Source organism: Peromyscus maniculatus, chromosome 18 (genome assembly GCF_049852395.1).
Source record: "Peromyscus maniculatus bairdii isolate BWxNUB_F1_BW_parent chromosome 18, HU_Pman_BW_mat_3.1, whole genome shotgun sequence".
NCBI classification, from domain to species: domain Eukaryota; kingdom Metazoa; phylum Chordata; class Mammalia; order Rodentia; family Cricetidae; genus Peromyscus; species Peromyscus maniculatus.
Window position 1 is genome coordinate 2,156,126 of NC_134869.1, and position 26,617 is coordinate 2,182,742.

General features: G+C 39.2%; 1 protein-coding gene across 2 annotated transcripts in view; it reads left to right on the forward strand.

Moving 5' to 3' along the window:
- Cry1 (cryptochrome circadian regulator 1) overlaps positions 1 to 26,617 on the forward strand; it is a 52,670-nt gene that overhangs the window by 3,849 nt on the left and 22,204 nt on the right. For both annotated transcript variants that reach the window (XM_006986962.4, XM_076554453.1), the window contains exon 2: positions 23,434 to 23,542. In XM_006986962.4, coding sequence (XP_006987024.1) covers positions 23,434 to 23,542 — 109 coding nt within the window. The remainder of the gene's footprint in view (positions 1 to 23,433; positions 23,543 to 26,617) is intronic.

Consider the following 26,617-nt stretch of genomic DNA (forward strand, 5'->3'; position numbering starts at 1 on the left):
GCATTTGGATTTTTTTCTTTTTTGTGTCTTAGATTTACTAGCTGCTTTTCTATTTTATTTGTCATTACTTAGCATGATAAGATGTTGGTCTCTGGATCTTAGACTTTCTAGACTGTGAGCAAAATTTCTATATATTATGGATTTTCCAGTCTTAGTTGATCCTGTTGTACAAAATGTCCAAAAAAAAAAAAAAAACCGATAACTTTTTCTTAAAGGGACTACACAGGGAGTATTTTAGGCGTGTAAACCTTAAGTAGGGTCTTTTTTGTATTTGTATGCAACCCTTTAAAAATATAAAAATGACTTTCAGTTACACCTTTAATTCCAGCACTCAGGAGGCAGAGGCAGGCGGATCTCTGCGAGTTCGAGGCCAGTCTGGTCTACAGAACTAGTTCCAGGACAACTAGGGCTGTTGCACAGAGAAACCCTGTCCAGAAAAAAAAAAAAATTGCTGAAAGTTAGAGGACAGGATGCAGTGGAGTACAAACAAACAAACAAACAAACAAACAAAACAACCTTCTATAAAATTATAAATAATAGTAATATAAAAAGGATCACCTTCACAAAAAGCATGAGGCCCAGGGTCCAGATAGTTTCGTAGTTAGGTTTGTTGAGCGACTTCCCAGAGAGATATAAAGTAACATCCACTGACTTCTCAGGAGGGCACTGACAGACAAGGAAAGGATCCCATCCAGATCCAGCCTGTTGAACCAATGAGTGTTTTGGATTTATTTACAGGAGCATGGTCAACTCAGATAGCTATGTCAGTAGGAAGTCCCACCCCAATCACTTGTTTGCTTCTTTTATATCCTCAGGAAGAGGATGGCCCTGGTGAGGGGCCTCATGATCCTTGTGACCCCCACTCTCTCTCCAGGAGGAGTGTTAGTAGCCAGATCTTGAAAGGTCTTGTGCGGGCCTCAAAATCTGTTCTCTAAAACAGTGAACCCAGAAGAAACAGCAGCACTTACAGGGTTCTGTCTTAAGTTTTAAGTACAGGTTAAGTTCTATACAAATGGTTCCTAAACACAAAATGGTTCCCAAACACAGTGAAAATGAAAGGAAACCACATGAAGATTTGTTAAATAGAATATAAACACTTGAAATATGCCTTAGACTCACCTCAAGAATGCAGGATAATTCAGTACTGGAAATACACTCATATAAATTGTTGATAATAGTTAATATAAGTAAGTAGATCAAAGAAAAAATCATTTCCAGAGATGTTGAAAACACTTAATCAAATCCAGCATTCATTCTTACTAGTTCTAGGCCAGAAACAAAAGGATACTTGATGATATGGAAAAGCAACTCAGTCTCTTGCTTGATGGGTAATATTAAGAACCTGTCAAGTCTTCAGCAAGATAAAAGCTCTGTCAGCATCATATACCACAGGCACTATGCCCTGTTTGGAGCATAGACATGAAGGAGGAAGGTGGGTTATTGCTGTTTTTAGATGAGATGACAATGTATGTTGAAATATCCAAGGTCACATGGTAACAATTTGGAGGTGTTGCTGGATACATTGTATCTTAATCTAAGATACAGAAGAGTTGGGTAATGTGTAGTTCAGCAGTGTCCATTTTATAAGGTCTCCTTTTCCTTGTTCTGTAGGTTCAGGGATGTCTCTGAAGAGGGGGTGGAAAGGTTGTCAGGGCCAGAGGTAGTGGTTATCTGTAGCAAGGCAGTATTTGCTGGACAGGACACTGCCTTACCCCAGAGCTAAGGTGACTACAGATGCAGAGATGATAATGTGTGTATTCTTCCCCAGGCTCTGCTGGTTAATAGTGGGGGGTGGGGGAGGTGTGTGACGGTTGGACTTCATCTTCAGGGGCTCAGCAGAGGGCAGGTTGAGTCTTTGCAGCAAGAAGAGTTTCAAAGTCTTCCTAAGCACTGTCACCTGCTCTGCTCATCTTCCTCCTTTTGTCCTCTCTCTGTCCCACACCTCAACACCTCAGGAATTCCCTCCATTGATCTCTGCTGTCTTGCTGTTAGAGTTTGGTCATTTTCTCGTGGTCACAGAAGGTCTTGGGAAAGCTAATTTCTTGAAGACTTAAACTCAAAAGTAGGAGGATATTTAAACAAAATACAGCTAAAGTGGAAACCCCTTTCTAACATATATCTCTGAAAACAATAAAAAATTGGTAAATTCAACTGTCTAATATAGAAAAGTTATACATGCCAATATTAACATGCTAAAGAAAACATATTGGATATGCTAAGTGATAAAAGTATGTATGATTAAAGTTTGATTTCCTTAACACAGAGAGGCCTCTGTAAATCAGTGAGTTAATGAATCATGCTATCTTACACCTTTTGTCAACCTAGAGTATATAGGCTAAGTTGGCAGCTGCTTGGGTTTTAATGTGTTCCCCAATGTCCTGGTGTTGTACATTTAATCCTGTGTCACAGAGTTGAGAGATTAGAACATAAGAGCTGTGATATTAAAATGGGTTTCCTTTCTTGTGTGAGCATATGCAAGTGTCTTTCCTTCCACTTTCTCCAATAGGATGATAAAGCAAGCAGGCACTTGCCAGATGTTGGTCTCTGGATCTTAGACTTTCTAGACTGTGAGCAAAATTTCTATATATTATGGATTTTCCAGTCTTAGTTGATCCTGTTATACAAAATGTCCAAAAAAAACCCGATAACTTTTTCTTAAAGGGACTACACAGTGAGTATTTTAGGCGTGTAAACCTTAAGTAGGGTCTTTTTTGTATTTGTATGCAACCCTTTAAAAATATAAAAATGGCCGGGCGGTGGTGGCGCATGCCTTTAATCCCAGCACTTGGGAGGCAGAGGCAGGCGGATCTCTGTGAGTTCGAGGCCAGCCTGAGCCACCAAGTGAGTTCCAGGAAAGGCGCAAAGCTACACAAAGAAACCCTGTCTCGAAAAACCAAAAAAAAAATATATATATATATATATATATATATATATATAAATGACTTTCAGTTTACAAGCCATACAGAAGCAAACAGTGGATTATATGCATTCATCCTATGGACTGTGGCTTACAAATCCTTCTGTAATTTATTCCTTATTTCTTTTATTGAGTACTTTTGGCTTTGAATAATTTTGTTTATATTTATCTAGTTTATCTTTGCTTTTCCTTTTCCTTTTAAATGATGATTCCTCTTTCTGCTACATTTTTTTGGGTGGAGGCGGTTGCAGGCAGTATTTGGGATTACAAGCAGAAAACATAGGCTATATGGCTGAGCTACATCCTCAGCCTCATTTTGATTTTCTGAGATAGGATCTCACTAAGTTACTGAGGTTTGCTTTGAACTTTGAAAATGATATTTCTTTATAGCAGAAACCAAGCAAATCAAAATAGTACGAAGAGGCTTGAAAACTTGATCCCTCAACTGGAAATTACATCTTAAATATTTCCGTTATCTCTTTATGTACATTTAAAGGTAGAAGTTTGAGTGGGAAATAGAGTTTGAATAGGGAAATAAATATGGGCTTATATTACATACGTCACTCAAAAAAAGAAGGCCAAAGCCGGGTGGTGGTGGTGGTGGTGCACGCCTTTAATCCCAGCACTAGGGAGGCAGAGGCAGGAGGATCTCTGTGAGTTCAAGGCCAGCCTGGTCTACAAAGCAAGTTCCAGGACAGCCAGGACTCTGTTACACAGAGAAATCCTGCCTTAGCCTTCCAAGGAGCTCTAATTTCAGGCCTGTGCTACCAGGTCCAGCTTGTGTGACTTTTATACCATAGATGAATAATCTGCTTTGAGTTTTTAATATTTGACAGCAAAATATAATCCCTTTACATTTATTGTTATCACTGACTTTAGAATTTTATTCTTATGTTTTCCCTCTGTATTTTTTCTTATTCTATTTTTAAGTGTATTTTATCCTTATTGGCCTTTTTTGGTAGATTAACAATTTTATATTCTTTTATTTTTGTTTTACTAGTGGTTACTTTAATTTTCTAACTGTATATTTAAATCTAATTTTATCTTAACAATTAAGAAGCAGTGTCTGTGACCTTACCCTCAATAAAATAAACCTATTAACATGTTTTCTTTTCCATCTTTTTTTTTTTAAGATTTATTTATTTGTTATGTATACAGTGTTCTGTATGCATGTTTGACTGAAGGCCAGAAGAGGGCACTAGATCTCAATACAGGTGGTTGTGAGCTATCATGTGGTTGCTGGGAATTGAACTCAGGTCTTCTGGAAGAGCAGTCAGTGCTCTTAACCTCTGAGCCATCTCTTCTACCCTCTTTTCCATCTTCTGTCTCCACATCTTAGCTCCACATTTATGTTTTATTTTATTTCTAGAATATTTTTCAGTAGTTACATTAAACTTTTATGGCCACATTAGTCTTAATTGTTTGGAATTAACTGCATTTTTAACTCTTTGACGACCACCATTCACTTACCACTTTTTGACATTTTTGAGCCCCAGAAATTGCTGTAGATTACTTTCCTTTTCTCTAGGTTTCTTTTTATTCTTTGCATACTGGGCAGGGTGTTCATTTGTTTGTTTTGAGATAGGGTCTCACTATATAGCCAAAGTGACATTGTGGCAGTCCTCCTGCCCTAGACATTCTGAGTGCTCGATTGTAGGCATACACCACCCACCATTCTGGCTAGTCTTTGGATTTCTAAATAGTCTTAAGATTTAGATGATGTTAGGGCTTTTAAAACAATGACTTTTTTAAAAAAAAAAATGATATTTCTTTATAGCAGAAACCAAGCAAATCAAAATAGTACGAAGAGGCTTGAAAACTTGATCCCTCAACTGGAAATTACATCTTAAATATTTCCGTTATCTCTTTATGTACATTTAAAGGTAGAAGTTTGAGTGGGAAATAGAGTTTGAATAGGGAAATAAATATGGGCTTATATTACATATGTTACTCAAAAAAAAAAGAAGGCCAAAGCCGGGTGGTGGTGGTGCACGCCTTTAATCCCAGCACTAGGGAGGCAGAGACAGGAGGATCTCTGTGAATTCAAGGCCAGCCTGGTCTACAAAGCAAGTTCCAGGACAGCCAGGACTCTGTTACACAGAGAAACCCTGTCTTGAAAAACCAAAAAAAAAAAAAAAAAAAAAAAAAAAAAAAAAGGCCAAGCATGGTGGCATATACCTGTAATCCCAGCACCTGGGAATTGGAGGCAAGATGAGGAGTTCAAGGTCATCCTCACAACATCGGAAGTTTGAGGCCAGCCTGAGCCAGATGAGACTTTGCCTCAAATCAGGTTGCAGAAATGGCTCAGATGTTCATAAGGATCTGAGTTTGGATCTCCAGTCTCCCTGCCATTCCTGTGTGGAAACAGGCAGATACCTAGAGATTAGCTCCAGGTCATTTAGACAGGGATTCACAGACTGCCAGTTACTCTCTGACATTACTTCGTAAACGAGTCGAGACTATACATAGACCCAGCATCTGAGAAGCTGAGACAGGAAGGAATGTTGAGACTTTGAGGCTATCCTGGGCTACAAAGAAAAATCTAATCTCAAAAAAGAAAGAAAAAAGAAATAATGGAAGCTCATGTATTCTTGGTTTCCCTCTTATGATTATAAGATGACAGGGAGCTTTAAATATTGCATTTGTCATAAAAATAGCTTTCACCTCAAAGGGAAGAAGAGTTTATTTTGCAACCAAATGTGAGTAACCTGGCCTGAGCACAGATTCGAGTTGCCCCAAATACCATGTTTCACTGTGGAAGTAATTAGATGAGATTTTATAGTTACAGAATAATGTACAGTTCTTCATAGTGTGTTGGGTGCTTCTGTAACTATTTCTTCCTATAGGGTGAGTACTTGGAAGGCATGGATCCAGTGCTTTCCTTTCCTTTGTGTTTTTTTTTTTGCATACCTTATAATCATCTGTGATCTTTTTACTTGAGCCTGAAACATAGAATTTAGAATTTCCTTCAGTGACAACTTTTGAAGAAAAATGTTTTGTCAAAATGTGTCTTACGTATTTTTTTAATTATTGAAGGCTATTTTGATGAAGATAGACCTTTATGTTGCTGGGTTTATTTTCAGCTTATTAAAAATGCTGTGTCCGCTCTTAAATTCCATTGTTGCTATCAAGGATGATTGCTCCTTTACAGGTAAACCCAACCCATAGCCACATTGAATATTTTCATATAGTCTTTGAAAAAAATATGGAAACATACAGCGGTACAGAAAATGTTTAAACCAGATAGAGTTTAAACTTCTTAGAGGTAGTAGAGTTACTTACTCCATTCCAGGACATTCTAAGTTTTCTTGCAGCACACTGAAAATTAAATTTTGGGCTGCAAATCCACTCTAGAGTTGGTCAATGTTTTCCAGCTTACCCCTCCCCCATGAGCCAAGGAAATCTCACCATAAAGTGTGGAGGCGGGTTTATTTCTGCCTCACCCTTCCCTACTATGTATGTGTGGCTTTTAGCACTGTTGGCTTAGTGTTTCCAAAGTCTTCATTTAGACTTCATGTCTACTCTGGTCCTAAGTCTTGACGCTGTCCTTGCATTGTGAAGCCGGCGGAGCCAGCAGCCCAGGTCCTCTGGGATCGGCACCCTGTCAGGGCAGAAGCTGACTGCACGCTCTGCCCACCATTAGTTTGTGACTCCCTGCCGTCTGTCAGCTCTTAGCTGCCTTTCGGAAGGAGTTCTGTATATCTGTTGTAATTTCTGTTTCACTGCCAAGACTGGCCTAAATCACCTGGTTATTATTTAAAATGGAATACATTTGACTTTTTTATGTGTTTGACTTAAATGTATATATCATCTATACTCATTTTGCCCTTTCATTTTCTTTTTTATCATAAATTTTTAATTATTTCTTTTTCTTTTTTTTAAACAGGGCCCACATGGGAGGTTGATTGAGGGGAGGGGAGTGAAGGGGCAGAGAAGGGGGCAGAGACCGGTCCCTGGGGATGAGAGCGAAGGAAGAGAGGGATGGGAGGTGGGCAAGGCCCTCCTTTTATAAGGAAACGTAGTGAATGCACACACGGGGTACTTTTGGTGGCTGCAGCTGAGGTCTATCCTGTCAGGACCCTAAGGACAGGCCAGTACAGATGCCTGAATGCTAACATTCCTCCCTTTTGTTTATTATAAAAAGATGAGGCGTTAGAAAGGGGTAGCAGGTGAGGCGGGATGAGGGCACCATGTTCTCAAGATTGCTTCCTGCTGGCCTGCGGGCATTGATCATCTTTGGGGGACCTGAGAAAACTAGGGTGCTGTCTGCGTCCTTCGCTGTTCAGGTTCTGTGGAACCGTCTGGCACCTCTTGGACCTGGCAAGATGCTGTTTGAGGTAGATCCAAGTAGACTCTCTGGAGCTCACGAGAAATCATGATGAGGTCACCAGCCAAAATGAAGGAGAGCCACATGATTGCAATTGTCAGTGTTGGATGGAGAGTCCCAGGGCTCCATTAGGTGAGAAAGTCGGGCTGTGGCAGGCACCTCTCAGACTGCGAGGAGAGCCTGTCTGAGTCAGCACCAAATGTTGTATTTTAAAAGTGGCATGAAGGAGTCACACTGTACAACAGGGCCCACATGGGAGGTTTCCTGAGGGGAGGGCAGTGAGGGGGCAGAGAAGGGGCTTTTCCATTTTTCTAGGGTCAGCATTATGTAGTAAGTGTTCCTTTCCTTGACTTTACAGTTTGTAGCTCACATTCTCTTTATGTGAGTTTTACTGTTAAGAATTTCCAAATTATTTTGTAAAGTTTATTATACTTGTTTCCTTTGATTAGTGATTTAGAAACATTGATTATATACTTAATATTTATAACAGTACAGTTACCTTTTTGATACTATTTTTGAGCTTAAATATAAGAAGCTATAAAATATGCTATGCCTTATTTCAGTTCTTTGACAATGTTTTGAGTTTCAATGTCTAACATACACTCAGATAAAATATCTTATATGTATACCTTATATATGGAAATATATTTATATATTCCAGACACACACACATTATGGTTCCTAAGGAGGATATGCTTGAATTTTTTTTTCCAATTAGGCCAGAGTTGTTCATGTGTTGTCCAAATCTTCTCCACTTATTTTTGGTGTGCTTATCTCGGTGTATTGTTTACTTTCTCGTTGTTATGACTGAATCCTGACAGAAACAACTTAAGGGAGGAGTTGGTTGCAGAAGTGTCAGTCCACCATGGCAAGGGGCAGGGCAGAGCAGTTCATACGGTGGAAAGCCAGCAAGAGAGGTGGGAATGCCACCACTTTCTTTCCCTTCCATTCTGCCTAGGTCCCAGCCCATGGGATAGAATCTCCTATGGGTCTTCATCATCATCTTCACGGCCACACCCGATGTCAAAATTGGCAATGAAGATTAGCCACCTCAGTCAGTTATTATCAGAGTAAAAATCCCTAGTCATGGATCTGTCTCTGTGTGAAGATGTGTCAATTGGTACCTTATGCATTTGACATTATAATATTAGAAATATTTCTACCTGGCAAATTGAAGCCTTTTGCTTTTATATTAGGATTTATAGTTGTATATATAAGCAATTATATTTTCCTGCTGTCTATTATTTTGAACTTAATAACACTATAGCAAGTTCTTTGGTATTTTTATAACAAACTTTCATATTTTATTTTTCAGCCTTTCTAGGGCCTGTGTTTTATATCTTATGAATAGCAAGGTTTTACTTTTTTTTTAGTTGTTTGAATAGTTTTTATTTTGATTAAAGCCCCTCTTTAGCCTGTTTATGTTTTTTATTACTAAGGTATTTGAATTTATGTAATTCATCTTTTTAAAATTATTTACTTATATATTTTTATGTGTTTGGGTTTTGCCTACATGTATGTCCATACACCATGTGTGTACAGTGCCCAGGGAGGCCAGAAGAGGGTGTTGGATCCCCTGGAACTGGGTTTACAGACACTTAGGCACTGCCATGTAGGTGCTAGGTATTGAACCAGCTGCAAGTATTCTTAACTGATGAGCCATCTCTGCAGCTGTATGTCAATCATCTTATTTCATGTTTTCTTTTTGCCATTCCTGTTCTGTTGCTTTATCTCTATTATTTTAATTTCACTGATTTAAATTTTATTAATATCTTTCTACTAGTTTGGAAAGTATATATTATTTTAACTATTCACTGTTTATTATCAAATGCATATAGATCCATGTCTGCAGCTAATGAATAATTTGTCCCTTTATTGGGTAATAAAATACATTTAAATTGTACACTGATTCACCTCCTTCTGATGTGTACATGTTTGTAGTCACTTTGGCTCCTCATTATTTATAAGGCCAGGGATGACTTCTGTCCATATTTAGCATGTTCTTTGTTCTTTATTCCTCCTCGCATAGAAACTTGGGATCACTTTCTGTTTATCTGGACTGACTTTAGAGTTCACTGTGGTGGAGGATCTAGGGAATCTAGGAGGATCTTTTGTCTGAAGATGCTGCAGTCAAGTCCATCACATCACAGGACACTGAGAATCAGCTCAACAAGGAAAGTTGTGCTTTTGCATTTGATAACCATGGTCTCAGACATTTCAGGTCATGGTTCTTGTGCCCCATGGATCAGACCTAGGTCATTGTAAAATGGCATGGAAGGGAATGTGTGTTAGAGCAAAGTGGTCAGTGACCTTACATCGTCTAGGAAGCCACAAGAGGGAGACGAGGTCAGGTCACAAGTGTCCCCCTTAATAGTCCTTTTCCCATGACAAGGCCCTATCTCTGAAAAATTCTCCTGCTTGCCCCACAAACTAGTAATCAAGCATTTAGCATTAGTCATCAATTTTCCATCCATACCAGAGCCCATCTTTTTTTACACTGTGGTGGAGTATTACAAGATGCAGTTATTTTTTTTCCCCTGCATAATAGATGTGTGTGATCAACTGTTGCTCCCAATACTAATTCTATGAGGGCAACATACTATCTTTGTCTGGTTTTCAATATTCCCTTTCTCTGATGCTGTACAATATTTTAAGCGACAGTTTGTGTATTACTCTATTAACTCCTTATCGATGTGTCCGGCTTTCTGAACCTATGTGGCAGTATCTTTTGTCAGTCTAGAAAATGTTTCACCTGTTATCTTTTTGAATACATTGATGATTTGTTCTCTTTTTTCCTTTTAAAAATCCATTTTAATGTGTTAGATATTTTTTATGTCTTTATATTTTGTGTCTCATTGGCTCTATTTTGTTTTGTAAAATGTTTTATGCCAGCCTATTTCAATTAAAAAATTAAATGACATGATAATAGCATATAATCATTATGCATGCATACAGTATGTAATGACCAAATCACATTAGCATATTTATCACTTTCAACATTTATTATTTCTTCATGTTGAGAACCTTTAAATTCTTCCCTTTTAGCTCTTTATGACTATATAATAACTATGATAATCTATGGACCACCAACTCCACACTAGCGCTGTTCCTTCTGTATAGCTGGTTTTTGATACCTGCTTTCCAGTCTTCCTCCCCCGCCCCCCCCATTCCTTTCTCCTTCCTCGCTTTGTTCTGTAGCCATCATCATTCTGTTCTATACTCTGTGAACCAGCTTTTCAGCTCCCACATACCATCTCAGGATAGCTGGATTATTCTCTTGGTGCAATGGCCATTTGCCTCAGTCCACGAAAGGCCCCTTCTTCCTTGTCCTTGCCAGAATTTGTTATTTTTATCTTCTTGATAACAGCACTCTAGTTAGGGAAAAATAATATTTCTTTGTAGTTTGATTTGTATTTCCCTAATGAAGAACTTTTCATTATAAGATCTTGGCCATTTGTCAAATCTTCAATAAACCAACTTAAACTGGTTATGGATTTTTAAAAGTAGAATATTTTTATTATTATTATTAATCTGAAAGCCCGCAATTTCAAGTCAGACTACAGAAAGCATTAGACTTAGATCTAGGACAGCATGTTCTTCAGCACGTTAGGCAGATGCTATTTAGTTATAGTAAGTCCTCTAAAGCCTAGAAGTGTACATTACACTTGCTTTAGCCTGACTTTGGGAGTCACAATGCAGGAGTGTCTAAAATTAGACAAGGATATGATTTCTAGATTATAAATAGCTGTGTTGTTTTTTGAGATCATAGAGGAATAAGAAAGTTTTAGTTTTTAATCTTTCCTCTGTATGAAACAAGAACCTCTGTAAAATTTAAAATATCCATTCCTTGAATATTTGCTAGAAACTTGCCTATAAAGCTATGATTTCTTTGTAATTTTTTAACTATTGATTTTTTAAAAATTTTCCCCAGTTTTTTTGAAATGGTCTCATGCAGGCCAGGCTGACCTTGAACTCCTGGTCCTTCTGTCTCTGCGTTCTGAGTAATAGGATCATAGCATGCACTACCATGCCAGCTCTGATTGTTTGCTTGTTGTTTTGCGTGGCTATGTAACCCTGGCTGGCCCCTACTTCCTATAGCCCACACTGGTCTAGTCTGTCAACAGTTCTCTTGCCTCTGTGTGCCAGCACCCGACTTTGATTTTCTTCATAGCTGTTAGGATCTTTCACATGTTCTCATTGCACTTGAGTCTGTTCTGGTAAATTTTACATTTCTTCAAGTCATGTTTAGTAAAGAACTTATTCATCTTAAGTTTTTCATTTTTGTCTACATGGACTCTGTGTGTGTGTGTGTGAGAGAGAGAGAGAGAGAGAGAGAGAGAGAGAGAGAGAGAGAGAGAGAGAGAGAGAGATTGATTGCATATGGAGGCCATAGGTCAATGTTGAGCATCCTGTAAAACTGTTTTCCAGAGACAGGGTCTCTCACTGAACCTGAAGCTTATCGAGTTAGACTGGATGATCCTCTTGTCTCCACCTCCACAGCACTGGGATTGCAGGCACACAGCACTGGGACAAACTTCTCCATGGATACTGGAAATCAAACTCAGGTCTTCATGACTACTGAGTAAACCATCTCCCCCAGGCCCTTAAATTTTTAACTAATTTGCATAAAATTTCTCCACACTATCTTCTAAAGTTTAAAGCCATCCGTATCTGAGATTATGCCTTTTTTTCCTTAATATTGCTTATTTTGCCCTCTTATTTTCTTAATTATTCTTAACTAGAAGTTTATATTATTTTGTTTTGTTTTTCTTTATTTTGTTGTTGAGACAGGGTCTCACTCTGTAGCCCAGGATGGCCTAAAACTGTCCAGCCTCAACTGCCCAAATACTGGGATTGTAGGCATGAGCTACCATACTTTGTATATTACTTTTGTATTACTGTTTATATTTCTTTTCTTTTCTTTTTTTCTTTTTTTTTTTTTTTTTTTGCTTTTTCGAGACAGGGTTTCTCTGTGTAGTTTTGCGCCTTTCCTGGAACTCACTTGGTAGACCAGGTTGGCTTCGAACTCACAGAGATCCGCCTACCTCTGCCTCCCAAGTGCTGGGATTAAAGGCATGTGCCACCACCGCCTGGCTATATTACTTTCTTCATATGATACCTTTGACCTTTTTCTAGTATGAATTTGTGTTCTATTTTCACATCTTTATAATTTCCGTTTTTTACTTTTTTAGAGGTTCCTGCTGTTTTTCTAACTTAATTTAAAGTCTTCTTTCCTAGTAAGTATTTAAGCTGATGTATGTCCTTCCTTCCTGCTGTGGTGTAGACGTTGGGTTGTGTGCTCCTCCGAGTTCCATGGCTGAAGATTTGGCGCACAAGCGGGTGCTGTTGTGAGGTGGTAGAGCCTTTAGGAGGAGGGGTCTAGTAGGAAGTCCTGGAAGAATGTAGGTCCACACTCATCCTCTCATTCTTTCTTCTTCCGAGCCCCAACTCATGTCCCTCCACAGTCCCACAGTGATTCATAGCACAGAGGGCTATTCAGTCTACACTTAAACCTCCAAAAGTGTGGTAGTTGTCTTGGACATCTTGTTGTGGTGAGGTAAAGCTGACTACTACAGTACCACTTAAGATGCATTCAACAAGTTTTAGGTGCGTCTTTATTATTTTTCAGATCTGAGCCTTTTATAAATTATTATTCCCATGGCCTCACATTCCCCTCTCCATATCTCTGTTTTCTGTTATTGATTTTCTTCTCCAAACATCTGCCAAAATCTTTCTCTTTGGTACCTTTTATAAGTTCTAAAAAGTTCTTAATTATTTTCAGATCTCTTATTTTGCAACTCAAGTGATTCTCCTCTATTTTGTGATTGATTTTTCGTGGAACTTTTGATGGGATTTCTTTGTAGCATGTATTGAAGTTAAGAATCTGAAAGGATTTGTTATTTGTGCGTGCATGTTTGTGGAGGGGTGGGGGTCATTGCATTCATGTTTGAGGGTGTCACAGAGAGGCATAGATAGACTTTAGCTGTCTTAGATTGCTACAGAACTGACACTGCTCTAAATGCTTGCTTTGCTTGAAGTGTTTTCTGTCACGTAGTCCTTGAATTTTCTTTCTTTCTTTTTTTAGATTTATTTGTTATGTATACCGTGTTCTGTTTGTATGTTTGCCTGCATGCCAGAGGATGGCATCAGACCTCATTATAGATGTTTGTGAGACACCATATGGTTGCTGGGAATTGAACTCAGGCCTCTGGAAGAGCAGTCAATGCTCTTAACCACTGAGCCATCTCTCCAGCCCAATTCCTTGAATTTTCAATGAGATGACACATTCTCGGGCAGATATTTGTCAATAAAACTTTCTTTGAATTATTTTAGATACATGGAAAATGTGCCAAATAATGCAGAAAACTCCTGTGCTTTCTATCTCCAGCTCTCTCTAATATTAATACATCTTTTTTGTCAAAACTGAGATTCTACATTATTCACTAAAGTCCAGGCATTATTCAGATTTTACTATTGTTTTTTCTGTTCTATAATTCTATACAGAGTATGACATTGAGTCTAGTTAAATATTTCCTTCATCTATTTTCTAACAGTTTCTCAGGATTTTCCTACTTTTTATGACCTTCATGGTTTTGAATATTGTTTTTATATTTTGTAGAATAGACTTAAGTTTGGGTTTTCTGATTTTTTTTTTTTATATAGACTGGAGTTATAGGATTAGGAAAAATGTCTTATTGAAGTGGTCTTCTTGGCACTGGAGAAGACAGCTAAGTGGTTAAGAGCACTTGGAGCTCTTAAAGAGGACCCAAGTTCAGTTTCCAGCACTACATGGGGGTTCACTACCATCTGTAACTCCAGTTCCAGGAGATCCAGTGCCCTCTTCTGGCCCCATGAGTCTCAGGCAAGCACATGGTATACATGCATACATACAGACACACACTCACACATACAAAAGAACTTCAAAACCCACAGAGTGCACAGGATACTGACTGGCTGACAGCGTTGGTGTGTTTAACTCTGCCGATGCTGCTGTTGTCCACTGGAAACTTGCTGTTTCACGCTTTCCACTCAAGGGTAAATTTTGCTTCTCTCTGAGACTGGGAAGAAATAGGCCGTTTTGTTTTTTTATGCTGACTTATTCTGTGACTTAATATTTACTATATTTACATTTGAACTGGGAGTGAAGCTTTTTTGAGCTCTGACTGGATAAAGAGGGTCTATTATTAGCTTCCTTACTCTGATGAGCCTTAGGCTTTTATTTATTGTTTTCCCAAACCTGGATTAAGCTCAAGTTTTCCAGGGCTTTGTAGAAATCCTCAGGCTAATGCTAACTCTAGCACCTGCTTTTAGAGCAGCCCAGAGAATTACTTTAAGAAATGTTCAGTACTCTTATTTGTCAGTTTATTAGCTATTCCTGTTAGAGTATCTTAACCCAATGTACTGTTAACAAGGTTAGTAAAAGGCTTCATTTGGCATTGATTTTTAGTACATTTTGAAATGGTAAAACTTGAGGGACATACACATTATTTTAGAAAGTATGATGCTTATTGTAGTCATTTTTCCACTAACACATTCCCCACCACTCTCAACTTTCATGAGGTTTCTTGATTTAGACATAATATTTTCTCTGATTGCCTTTCCTGCTTCAGCATCCTGATTAATTGGCACCTATCATTCTTTCCTAACTTAACACACACACACACACACACACACACACACACACACACACACACACACGTCAGGTTTCTTCTGTGAGTAGAAATGCCTCAGCAGTCTGGGTGTAGCTTGTTGACATGACTGAAGTTCTTCACTCTCCATTTACCTGACACCCACTGTGGCTTAGGTATTGAGATGTTGGTCTCTGGCTTGTGACACTATTGAAAGGCTATTAGAATATGACGTTCTTTTATAAATGGATTAGTCCATTGATAGATTCATAAGTTGATGGAATTTCTGGGAAGTGGTAGAGACTAGGATATGTGGCCTAACTGGAAGAAGTACATCATGGAGTAGGGTGGGGTGTGCCCTGAAAAGATAGTTCTTTTCCAGACATTGTCCTTACTGCCTCACTTGCTTTTTACCTCATGCTGTCTACTGTGATGTTCTAACTTAAGCAAAATGCACATGGACTGAGATCTGTGGAATGCTGGCCCAAACGCAGCCTTCCTCTCCTAAGTTGTTTCTGCAGGCACTTTGTCACAGTGAGAAACAATGAGCCGATACAGTGCTGATCATCCCCCACCTGAGGGAAGAGAAAGCTGTTCTAGTCATCTTATCGCTGTAGAGAGCTGTCAGGTTAGTTTTTCTAAAATGTTATTGCAACCATGTAAGAAATACAGACAACAGCCATGCTCATCAAGGCAATTAAAATTATATGAGTTTTTCATTAGCCAGTGACGAAGAGCAGGCTCGTGCCTCAGAGTCTCTTGCTGCCCAAGCTCAGCATCTTTAAAGACAAAAGCCACAATGACCATAATTTATATCAAAGTTAGATAAGGGTCAGAGTAACCTTGCGATGGTCATTCCTGGCAGAGCATAGTAATTATTTCAGATATGACATGACAATTATTTTGACATATACCTTCTTTAGTTATTTTGATTTACATTAATTATTTTGGTTAATACATCTGGACCATGGAAACCTCAAATGTGTTGCCTAGGCAGACCTCTAGGTTAGAGGTCTGGAATTGTCTAAGTAGACACAAAAATAGAATTAGGATAAGATGACTTAGTCTCTTCACTGTATTATTACATATGCTATAGAAAAGTAGTTGTTATATAATGTGGAGAGAACAGCTTTGGAGTCAGACACATCCCTTTTAAATTCTTAACTGTGGGCCATCTTTCCATCCCTTAAATTCTTTTTTTTTTTTTTTTTTTTTTTTTTTTTTTTTTGGTTTTTCGAGACAGGGTTTCTCTGTGTAGCTTTGCGCCTCTCCTGGGACTCACTTGGTAGTCCAGGCTGGCCTCGAACTCACAGAGATCCGCCTGGCTCTGCCTCCCAAGTGCTGGGATTAAAGGCATGCGCCACCATGCCCGGCTCAAATTCTTTTTTTTTTTAATCTAATTTTTTTAAACATTTATTTGTGTGTGCACACATGCATGCACATATACACATACTTGCACACATACACCAGCATGCACTACATAGCTTGTGTTTGGAGACCAGACAATAGCTTACAGGAATCCATTCTCTCTTTCTACCGTGAGGATCCCAGGGATTGAACTCAGTTCCTCAAGCTTGGTAGCAAGTGCCTCTACCCACTGAGCCACCTCACTGTCCCCAAATGAAAACCTTTGTTTCAATTCATAGCTGAGCTTTGGAAAATGTACATGAGATCCCAACTTGCAAAATAGACCTGTAACAAATATTCCTTCCCTATCATACTTCTTCACTGACTAGTGAGTCAAGCCTTTAAAATCCTTCTCATGACTTAATTTGTTTGGTGATTTGTTTGTTGGTGATTATGTCAGGAATTGTCTGGACATTGGAAAGTAATAAACCTGTGGGAAAATCCAGGTCTCTTCTTCTCCTTCTCTACCTCTATTAAATTGTGTTGATCCTAAAGGTTCTCCTCTACCATCACTGTATCCTTGGAAACTTAATGTCTTCCTGCCTTAGAGAAGGAGGAAAAGCCAAGCAGTGTTTTCTCCCTTCTGATTTTCATTGATTATCACTATTACCCATTTGTGCTACATGTGTTACCTTCCACCATAGCAGACTGTAATGTGTTTCTGTGTGTCACGTGCATGGTCAGGTCCTTTCCAGGTTCTGTGGACATTAGAACCCCTCTCATAAATCAGCTGTCACTCCTCAGGAGGCACTTTGGAGGTTCTCAGAGGCATTTTGGTTGTTAATGTGGTTGAAGGAAGCTGGGGGGCTGGTGCAGAGAGGCCACAAGTGAGTGGTGTCCTCGTGCTGCCTCACACAGTAACGTGTTGTCTCCCGTTAGACCCCAGTAAAAACTTTCCCATCTTCTGAACGGAAGCCTCAGTTCACTGACCGTCAAACCACCAGGTGTTAAAACACTGTTCTACGTGTTTACTACCTGTGCACATTAGGGAAGCTTCCTTAGTGCTCCAGGGAATCCCATCACCAGTAACAATAGTGCTCCTCTTGCTTAAGATACCAGCGACACAACTGCACCAATCTGTTTTTGCAGCTTTTAAGTTTAAAATTATTATGTAATGTCTTTTTTTCAGTCAAGGTTTCACTGTGTTTCTCAGGTAGGCACTGAATTTAAATCCTGTATCAGTAGCCTGTGTACCGCAATTACAAGTGTTAAGTGTGCACTGTAAGCCTGGCTTTGGATTTTCCTTCATTACTTCTTTAATTTCTTGATTTTTGAGGTTTGAGAAGTGGACCATGCTGTGCAAGGGTTCAGCTGTTGTAGTGCACCCGTGGTCATCTTGGACATGCCTGAGCACCCACACTAAAGCCCTGTTCTGCCTCAGTGGTTTCTCTGGGGGGAGGTCTGAGGGGGATATCTATAAATTTTGTTTTACGATTTTAAACAAAGTATTTACTATAAAAATTAACTTCGTGTCCTTATATGAGTCTGTTGCTCTGTGCTCTTAATTTTGAGCCTAACAAGTACAGAATATACATTTTATGTATGATATACATTTTATCGTATTAAATGCTAAAGTACTGTCTTTGAAGAAAATGTGCATCACAGTGGACAGACTAAATGAAAGTACTAATTTGTTAGAATGTTTTTAAAAATGGAATATATAAAAACCTTATTCCATACTTAGAAATGCAAATTGCAATTTATAATTTTAAAATCTCTAATAAAATACTTTGGGGTATGATTGAGAAACTCCATTTTTTAATTTATAATAGTAGGTCCAGATCTTTAATTTTTTTTCTAAATTTATCTTTTATTTCATATGTAGAGGAGATGTTCTTGATGTGGTTTTAATGATTTTAGTTTATATTCTTAGAGTAAGCTCTGTAGGGTCAACTCTGTATAGTTTTGGTTTAGAAATTCTAAGAGTAGTTTCCACTGGTGAGTGTATAAGACCGTGTGGAAGCTCCAGTGGTTCAACAGATGGCTGTCTTCTGGCGTGCACATGTGAATTCACAATGCCTCGTTCTCAGTAGCAGTGAGATTATGTTGTATCTCGCCATGGCCTTTTTCAGACTATTTTATAGACAGAACTAGAAATACTAGTTATATAAGCTATTCTAGCACAGACTAGAAAGTAGGTCATTGTGATGGGAGTATGCAAAACCACCCACTGGTTGCTATAGTGATGACCTACTTTAGAAACTATTTCTGTTGATTCATGTTGAAATCATCTTTGGCTGTGGTAAGGAAGTTACTGCATGTGCGCCTCTAGAGTAGCGAAGGCCGTGGTGTCTAGAGGAAAGTCCTTAGAGCGTTGACGTGAGGAGGTGCGCTAGTGTCTCTTCATTCAGTGCTGTAATTAAGTTGTGCCCTATAGAGGGGGGGATTGTAGTAAACTGCCATTTGGCCTATTTAAAAGCCAGTCTGTTACTTTATTAGCTAAATCTTCAAATGGGAGCACACAACTCTGCAGTATATGCCAGATTTGTCTGCTCAGTGTTAAATGCTATTTTAAGGCACATATCTTTATAATATATGAATGTTGAAATGATGTGTTCTCTGGAGCACACAGTCTGAACTCTGAGTAATATTATTCCAAGCTGAGGACGAAGGGTTAGATTTTGTGTAGTTTTCAAATAATGGTTTTCATTTATCACTAAAAGGAAATTGCACTAATCAGTGACTTGGTGCTTTGAACCTACACTATTTAAAGTTTATTTTTATATAATACCACCACAGAATTACAGGCTTAGAAATTAGTCAATTTTGAGTTTTAATTGTACTGTACCTTTTTAGTAAATAAGTATTTTTGTATAGCATTGGCCTTGTCACTGGGGAAGACCAAACCTTGGTTCACAGTCACATTCAGATGAAGTTATACATTCAGTGAGATTCTGTGTAGGCCTAGGCATCCAACTAATTCATTCTTTTCTATTGTCATGCCCAAGTATTTACATATATACACACACATGGGGTTTTGTTTTCAGAAATAAATATTGCTCCTTTTTTCTTTTTATTTAAGCTGGGTCAGATGGGTCTGCCTATGTGGCACTTGACTTTGGGATCCTTCTGCTTCATATCTTGAGTATTGGAATTACAAGTGTGCACCTGTAATCCCCACCTACCTTAATAATAGGAATTATTATGAAGGGAACGTAACAACAGCTTCTGTTTAATGAATACTAGCTATATGCTACTAGTTGATTACGTGTTTCTGATCCTCTCAAAAGCTATGTACAACAAGCCTACTAGCATCTTATCCTACTTCAAGTCTTTCAATAGACTGTGCAAGACACGTAGTGATGACATTTGCCAGGTACAGAAACTAAAACCTAGGTGAAGAAGGTCATAGAATTGAGAATCAGATACAGGAAATCTACAGAAGGGGGTGGGGTGTGTGTGTGTGTGTGTGTGTGTGTGTGTGTGTGTGTGTGTGTGTGTGTGTGTGTGTATACATGTTTGCATGCAGAGTTTTGTGCTATAAGGAATGACTTGAACTTTCCTTAGGATTAAATACATTCTTCTTGACAGTTGAGAGAACAGAGAAAGTAACTTCAGCTCTAAGACTTTAGACTTAGTAAGATTTAAACTTCATACAGGACACAAATTGGCAAAAATACTTCAGACTGAAGAAAGAAGTTCCAAGAGAATGACTGTGTACAGCACAGGGTAGTAGCTTGGTTTAGTTCAAGCAGTGGGGGAGTGGGGTAGAAAATGAACCTGGGACCATTGGATGGTGGCTGAAAAAATGCTTTGCTCTTTATTGAGTAAAGAATGAGTCTTCAAGACCTTTGTACAAGAATGTGTGCCTTACAATGATTTGATAATGTGTACTGAAATGGATTATAGTGACTGAGATTGTTGGTAGGCAGATCTATTTTAAGACAGGCAGATCTATTTTAAGATAGGCAAATCTATTTTAAGACACCACAGCAAATACAAGCAAGAGATAAAACTACAATTATTGTAGTAAAAATAGAAGTCAGTAGCAAGGAGGAGACCAAGTATTCAGTATCACATAATAGTGCTCACCGTGTGCAGACACTGTTCTAAGAGCCTCACATATGGTAACTTATTCAGCTTTAACAAAATTCCCTTGATATGTGTCCTATTACACTCCAGTTACAGACAAGGAAATTCAAGATTTTCCACAGGTGTATAATACTTACTGCTAGACTTGTTAAGATTATGGAACATGTATGCAGTACATGCTGGGAAACACAAAATTACTGGTTGCCTTCTAAAGGTGTTTAGCACCAGTAAATCGGGTGCAGGAGATAGGGTCCCACCCTTCCTACTCCAGAGGAATGTGTGCTGGAATCACTTTTGAGATCAGTGCTTTTTTATCTGTGTCCAAAACTATTCCTCAGGGGTAGATATAATAAGTACCCTGGTAAGTAACTTTCCAGTTATTTTCTTATGCACAGCTTAACATAAATTGATACATACAGTATAAATTTTATTTAACCAAAGAAATACACATATAGTTTTTTCTGTGTTTGTGGTATCTACAAGTTTATGATGTGTTCTTGTGGGTGTGTGAATATGAATTCACACATATGATGTTAATCTAGACTTGGTTATTCATCTTATGAATTAGTTATATCCTTTTGGTATTTTTCTTTCTTTTCCCACCTTACCGCTTATATATGCCACCATTAAGTTCAGTATGAAGAACTCTTATTCCAGTTTTTGTAGAAAATGTGGATTCAGTGATTAGAGATTACTTCTGCCTTGGATTGTCTCTACAGGACATTTGAGTTTTGTGCTGTTTCTACTTAAGTAAACTAGTTCGTTCCTTTTTTTTTTAATCAAAAAATTCTTTGATGATCTTTATTACATCTAAGATATCTCAAATATACCTTGGGGAGTGGTGAGTTGGAGACATGGCTCAGTAGTTAAGAGCACTTACTGCTCAATTGTGAAGACCAGAGTTCAGATCCTAGCAAACACATAACAAGCCTGGTGCCCCCCAAGTACCAGTAATGCTAGTGCTTCAGGGAGACAAAAACAAGATTGTTGGTGCCTGCTAGCTGCCACTATCGCAGAGATAAATGTGAGCTCCAGGTTCAGGGAGAGACCCTGCCTCAAAGGAATAGGTGGAGAGTTTTAGAGAAGGGCACTACACCCTTTTCTGCCCCTGTGGATATGCACAGGCACACTCCCCACACACACACAAACGTGAATATCTACTGACATAGCCACATACACACAATAATAAATAATCTTTAACCATTATCTAAAAAAATAAAATATCCCTTTTGGGGCTGTGACTGTACCTGAATTGATAGAATACTTGTACTTGCCTCACGTGCTGGATTCAATTTTTAGCACCATATAAAGAAACTTATCATGGTGGCACATACTTAGAATCCCAGCACTCAGGATCAGAAACCATTCTTGACTTAACAGCAAGTTTAAGGCTAGCCTGCCTGAACTACACAAGACCATGTCCCCTCAATCCCCAAAGAAATCTTGCTAAGAAAACACATGAAATTACATGACTACCCATAAACCCTTCTCACTTACTAGATTATGAATATTTGTGGATAATATTATGAACCGCAGATGTTTTTGTATCACTGTGCATATACTAACAGCAGCCTTCTCTCAAAATAGATAGATAGCTATTGTAGTAGTGAGTTGGGGTAGGGTTCAGGTGTTACAACACCATGAGACTTCCTAAGATGAAATGATAAGAGTGTTCTACCATTCCTGTCTACATGGATATATCCCTGTGACAATCAAAGCTATGGAGAGGTTACTAAAGAGGAAACATGTCAAACGTAACTAGTATACTTATTAATGACATCAGCAAGACTTTGAAGTATTGGTGGCATGAGAGTGGACAAAGAACACAAGCTAATCTCTAGACTCAGCAGCCTTCAGGACAGCACTGTGTGGTGTAACCTTGCAGTGATAGGAATGTTCTGGTCTGTGTTGGGATGGTGACTGCTGGCCATTGGAGAAAGGGGCATGTGGCTGCTATGATAACTCAACATGGCTCCATTTAGCTTTTGGTTAGCATACTGTATCATGTGTTTCTGCAATATGTTTTTTCTTTCCACTAAGCTTATTCCTCGCAGTTACTTCTCAGTGAGGATGTAGCTTGTGGAAAAGCAAACAAATAAGAAACTTTAACTGAGGAACATAGAAGAAACAAAGTAGAGACAAAGTGTGATCTGCCCAGCTGAGAGGAACAGAATCTGGATGGAATTAGCTGGACAGTAAGATTGAACTCTCCAGAGTAGGCATCCCTTTTGGACGTATTCTGGGAAATTGTTTCCTCACAATAGAAGATGCACAGTAAGGAGTCTTCCCCACTGCTCCAGAATTTTCCCAGATGTCTGTCATATGTAAACTTTATTTCTGCTTACTTCACTGAAAAAGTCTGTGTAGTCCCACCCACTCCATGAAACCTTTGTTTGTTTCAAATTAGTATTCTCTACAGTCACGAATTAATGCCATATGATTTAGCATCTATCTATTTCTTTTTCTTTTCTTTTTTTTTTTTTTTTTTTTTTTTTTGGTTTTTTCGAGACAGGGTTTCTCTGTGTAGCTTTGTGCCTTTCTTGGAACTCACTCTGTAGTCCAGGCTGGCCTAGAACTCACAGAGATCCGCCTGGCTCTGCCTCCTGGGTGCTGGGATTAAAGGCATGCACCACCACTGCCCGGACCTTTTTCTTATTTTAGAAACTTTATTAGATTTTAAAAAGTACATTCTGGCTTCTCTTAGGTGATTGCAATATCCTCTAGAAAAGTACTCATTTTTGCTCCTTTTGCTTCTTTGTTTTCTGTGTCAGGGTCTTTTGTGGCCCTACAGTCATCTCTCAAATGCTCTGTTTACTGGTATATAGCACCACACCACACCACCCCATACTACACACCCCACCCCATGTCACCCTACCACACCACACCATGATACCACACCACACCCCAGATTCTTAAATTATTCAGATATCCAAAACTACCAAGTAGAATGTCTCCATTTTTCCCAATAAAAGATTTTCTAGATTTTTCAAAGTGGCTTTTTTTTTTCTATAAGAAATTTTTCATTTTATCAGGTTTGAACAATGAAACTAGTTCATTTAATTATTTTGATATTTTATACCTTTTAAATATATATCTTAAGATCTATAATATTTTCTCTCTAGATTTTTGCTTCAGTGTCTTGAGGATCTTGATTCCAATCTACGAAAATTAAATTCTCGTCTGTTTGTGATTCGTGGACAGCCAGCTGATGTGTTTCCCAGGCTTTTCAAGGTAATTTGAAAAATATATGCATAAATAATAATCTTTGCCAGAGAAAATAAAGTATTTGGTAAATAAGGCCTTTTTTAGCAAAAGCATAGGAAGTAATAAGTTTTGACTTTTTACTGCTTCTTTGTGGTTTTCACGTCATGCATCCCATTCATCTCCCCGTCCCTTTGTATCCGCCCTCTGCCATTTCAGCCTCTCCCTCAAAAGAAAAGAAAAGTTGAAAGAAAAAAAAATCTTGGCATGGAAGCTGGAGTGTGGCACAGTGAGTCACAGAGTACACCCTTTCCTCCACACATCTTTCCTTGCAAGTGTTCATTGCAGTGAGTCATTGGTCTGGTTCGAGGCCTCTGGCTTCTGCTACCCCATCAGTACTGAGTCCTCACTGGGGCTCCCCCTGGATGTCCTGTGTCATGGAGGTCCTACAGCTGTGGGTCTGCGGGACTGGCCCCCTCACATGCTCCAGCAGTTCACAGAGGGGGTGGGGGGTGGGGTGGCCAACTCCCAGCCCTGGTTCTGGGCCTGGATGGTAGCTGGGTTGGTCTGCCCTCCAGCCCTCCCTCATCCTCGCCATCAGGGTGAGCTCTCCAGCACTGCCCCAGCTGACTCACCAGTGCAGCAGGTAGCTGGGGCAGCCCGTTCTCCAGCTCTCACCTGCACCCATACCACCAGGGCCAGCTCTGCCAAGTGCTGCAGCCAATGAGGGGGCAAGGCCAGGTCTCTTGCTGGCCAAGGGAGGCTGGGGCGCATGCAGGTGAGGAGCGGGGTCAGCTCTCCCATGCTCACATTCTTGAGGCTGGCTCACCAGCGCCCCTGTCAACAGGATCAGCTCTACTGTGCTGCCCAGAGGAAACAGTGTTTTTAATTAAAAAACCTGTGACCTTTCTTTAGTGACAGTGCTAATAGTAAAATTAGACATTAGAAAGGCTTAAAATGAAAAGTTCCTTCTTTGACCTCAGACTGTTAGTTCTCTCTCCCGCAAAGCAGTAGCTATTTACATTTCTTGTGTATGCAAATAGAAATATCCTATGTGTGAACAAGAATTTATGTGTGTTTAGACACTCATGTGTGTGTCAATTGTTCTCTGCTTTAGCAGTCAAATGAGAACACATACACAGTCTTCTGTTCTGTGCTTTATTCATATGTTGGAGGACATTTCACATTATTTCCTGAGTCTTTTATATGGCTCTATAGTACTAACATGTGTAGGTGTATTATAATTTCTTTTGCTGGTTCTCTACTGAATGTTTAGTTATTCTTCCCTTAGGCCTCTTGCTAATACTTTAGGTATTGCCAGTGAACCTCCTTGTCCACATTGATGGTTTTTTTGAGTGTGTGTGTGTGAGGTATTTTTTTTAAGAGAGCAGAGATGGTTCATCTTCATTGTCAATCTGATGATATTTAGAAACACCTGGGAGATGGGCCTCTGAACATAACGGAGGGGGAGTTGTCTTGACTGTGTGAATTGAGGTGGCAAGACCCATCCATGCACTGTGGGGACACCGTTTCTTGGCTGGGATCCTGGACTGTGAATGGAGAAGGGGAGCTGAGAAGGAGCATAGTTCACCCCTCTCTGCGTCCTGACTGTGGGTGATGTGATTAAACAGGCGTCCAGGGACTGTGAGCCGGGAAACCCTTCCTCCCTAAGTTGCTGGCGTCAGAGTGCTTTATCACCGCAACAGGAAAAGTAAGGCAAGGGCTTCCTGGGTCAAAGGAGTATGGCACTGACCTTTTACCAGTAATATATAGAGAGTTAGAGTATTGGGGGTTTGTTTTGATTTGATTTGATAGAATCCTACTGATCTCTTGGTCTTACTCCAGTGAAAACTTCTCAAGTGGAAAGCTTGGTCTAGTTGAGATTAACGAATTGCCTGAGATCATACAGTTAGCTCATTTAAGCATCTCAGACACTGATTTTCCCATCAGTCCTTTTATGTTCTCCCTTCCTATTTAACTGCACAGACACTTCCTAGCTATATATCTGCCTATGCTGCAGCTGTTTGATACAGCATTTGTTTAAATGGCTTTTTTCCCTGGATGTTCAAGACAGGGTTTATCTGTGTAGCCCTGGCTGTCCTGGAACTCTTGTAGACTAGGCTGGCCTTAAACTCAGATCCATCTGCCTCTGCCTCCCCAGTCTGTCTCTTAAGTCTATTTGGTATGAGTAAAATGTCTTCAAAGATTTGGGTTGTTACAAATACCAAGGTTTTTATTTTGTTTTTAAACAAACTTTTTCTCTTGTACTGTGTTGGGTTTTCACACTGGGACTGGAAAGAGGGTTCAGTGAGTAAGATATTTACTATTCTCCAGAGGACCTGAATTTGGTTTCTAGTACCCACATAACAACTCATAATCATCTGTAACTCCTGTTCCAGGGAATCCAGTGCCCTCTTCTGGCCTCTGAGGACATGGCATGCATTGTGAAAAACTTACATGCAGGCAAAATACTCATACACATAAAATAAAAATAAATTTAAATCCGTATTTTTTTTTAAATTTTCTTCTGGGTAGAATAGCCTTTTATTGTATCAAGCTGCCTTGCACAGAGTCAGTGAGCTGCTCCACAGGGAGAGGCCTTTGTCACCAGATCTGACAGCTGGAGTTTGGTCTCTGGACTCACATGGTGACAGGAGAAAACTGACTCCTGCAGCTGCCCTCTGACCTCCATGGGCGTTAAGACATGCGCTCTCTCACGCACGTGCTAAAATGCATTCATTAATTAACGTAATATAGGTGCGTGAATACACACACAGAGAGCGAGCCTTATTTGTTCTGATTTTTTTCTTCAGTTACATAAAGAAATTTGTACTAAAGTGCCAGTTACGAAGAACTCCTTTGGATCTATTCATATGTCATCAGTCAGATTTTTGTAACTGGTATTTGTAGAACAGGATGTCCAGGAATTACAGAATAGACATGCATTTCTGATGCACAGAAAACATTCACCAAAATGGACCACACTCACTCATAAAATAGATATCAGAAAAGTACAAACAGTTGAAGTCTCACAAATTCCATTCTCTGACTTCAACAGAATTAAATTCAAAATAAGTAGCAAGAAATTACCAAATAAGTATACCC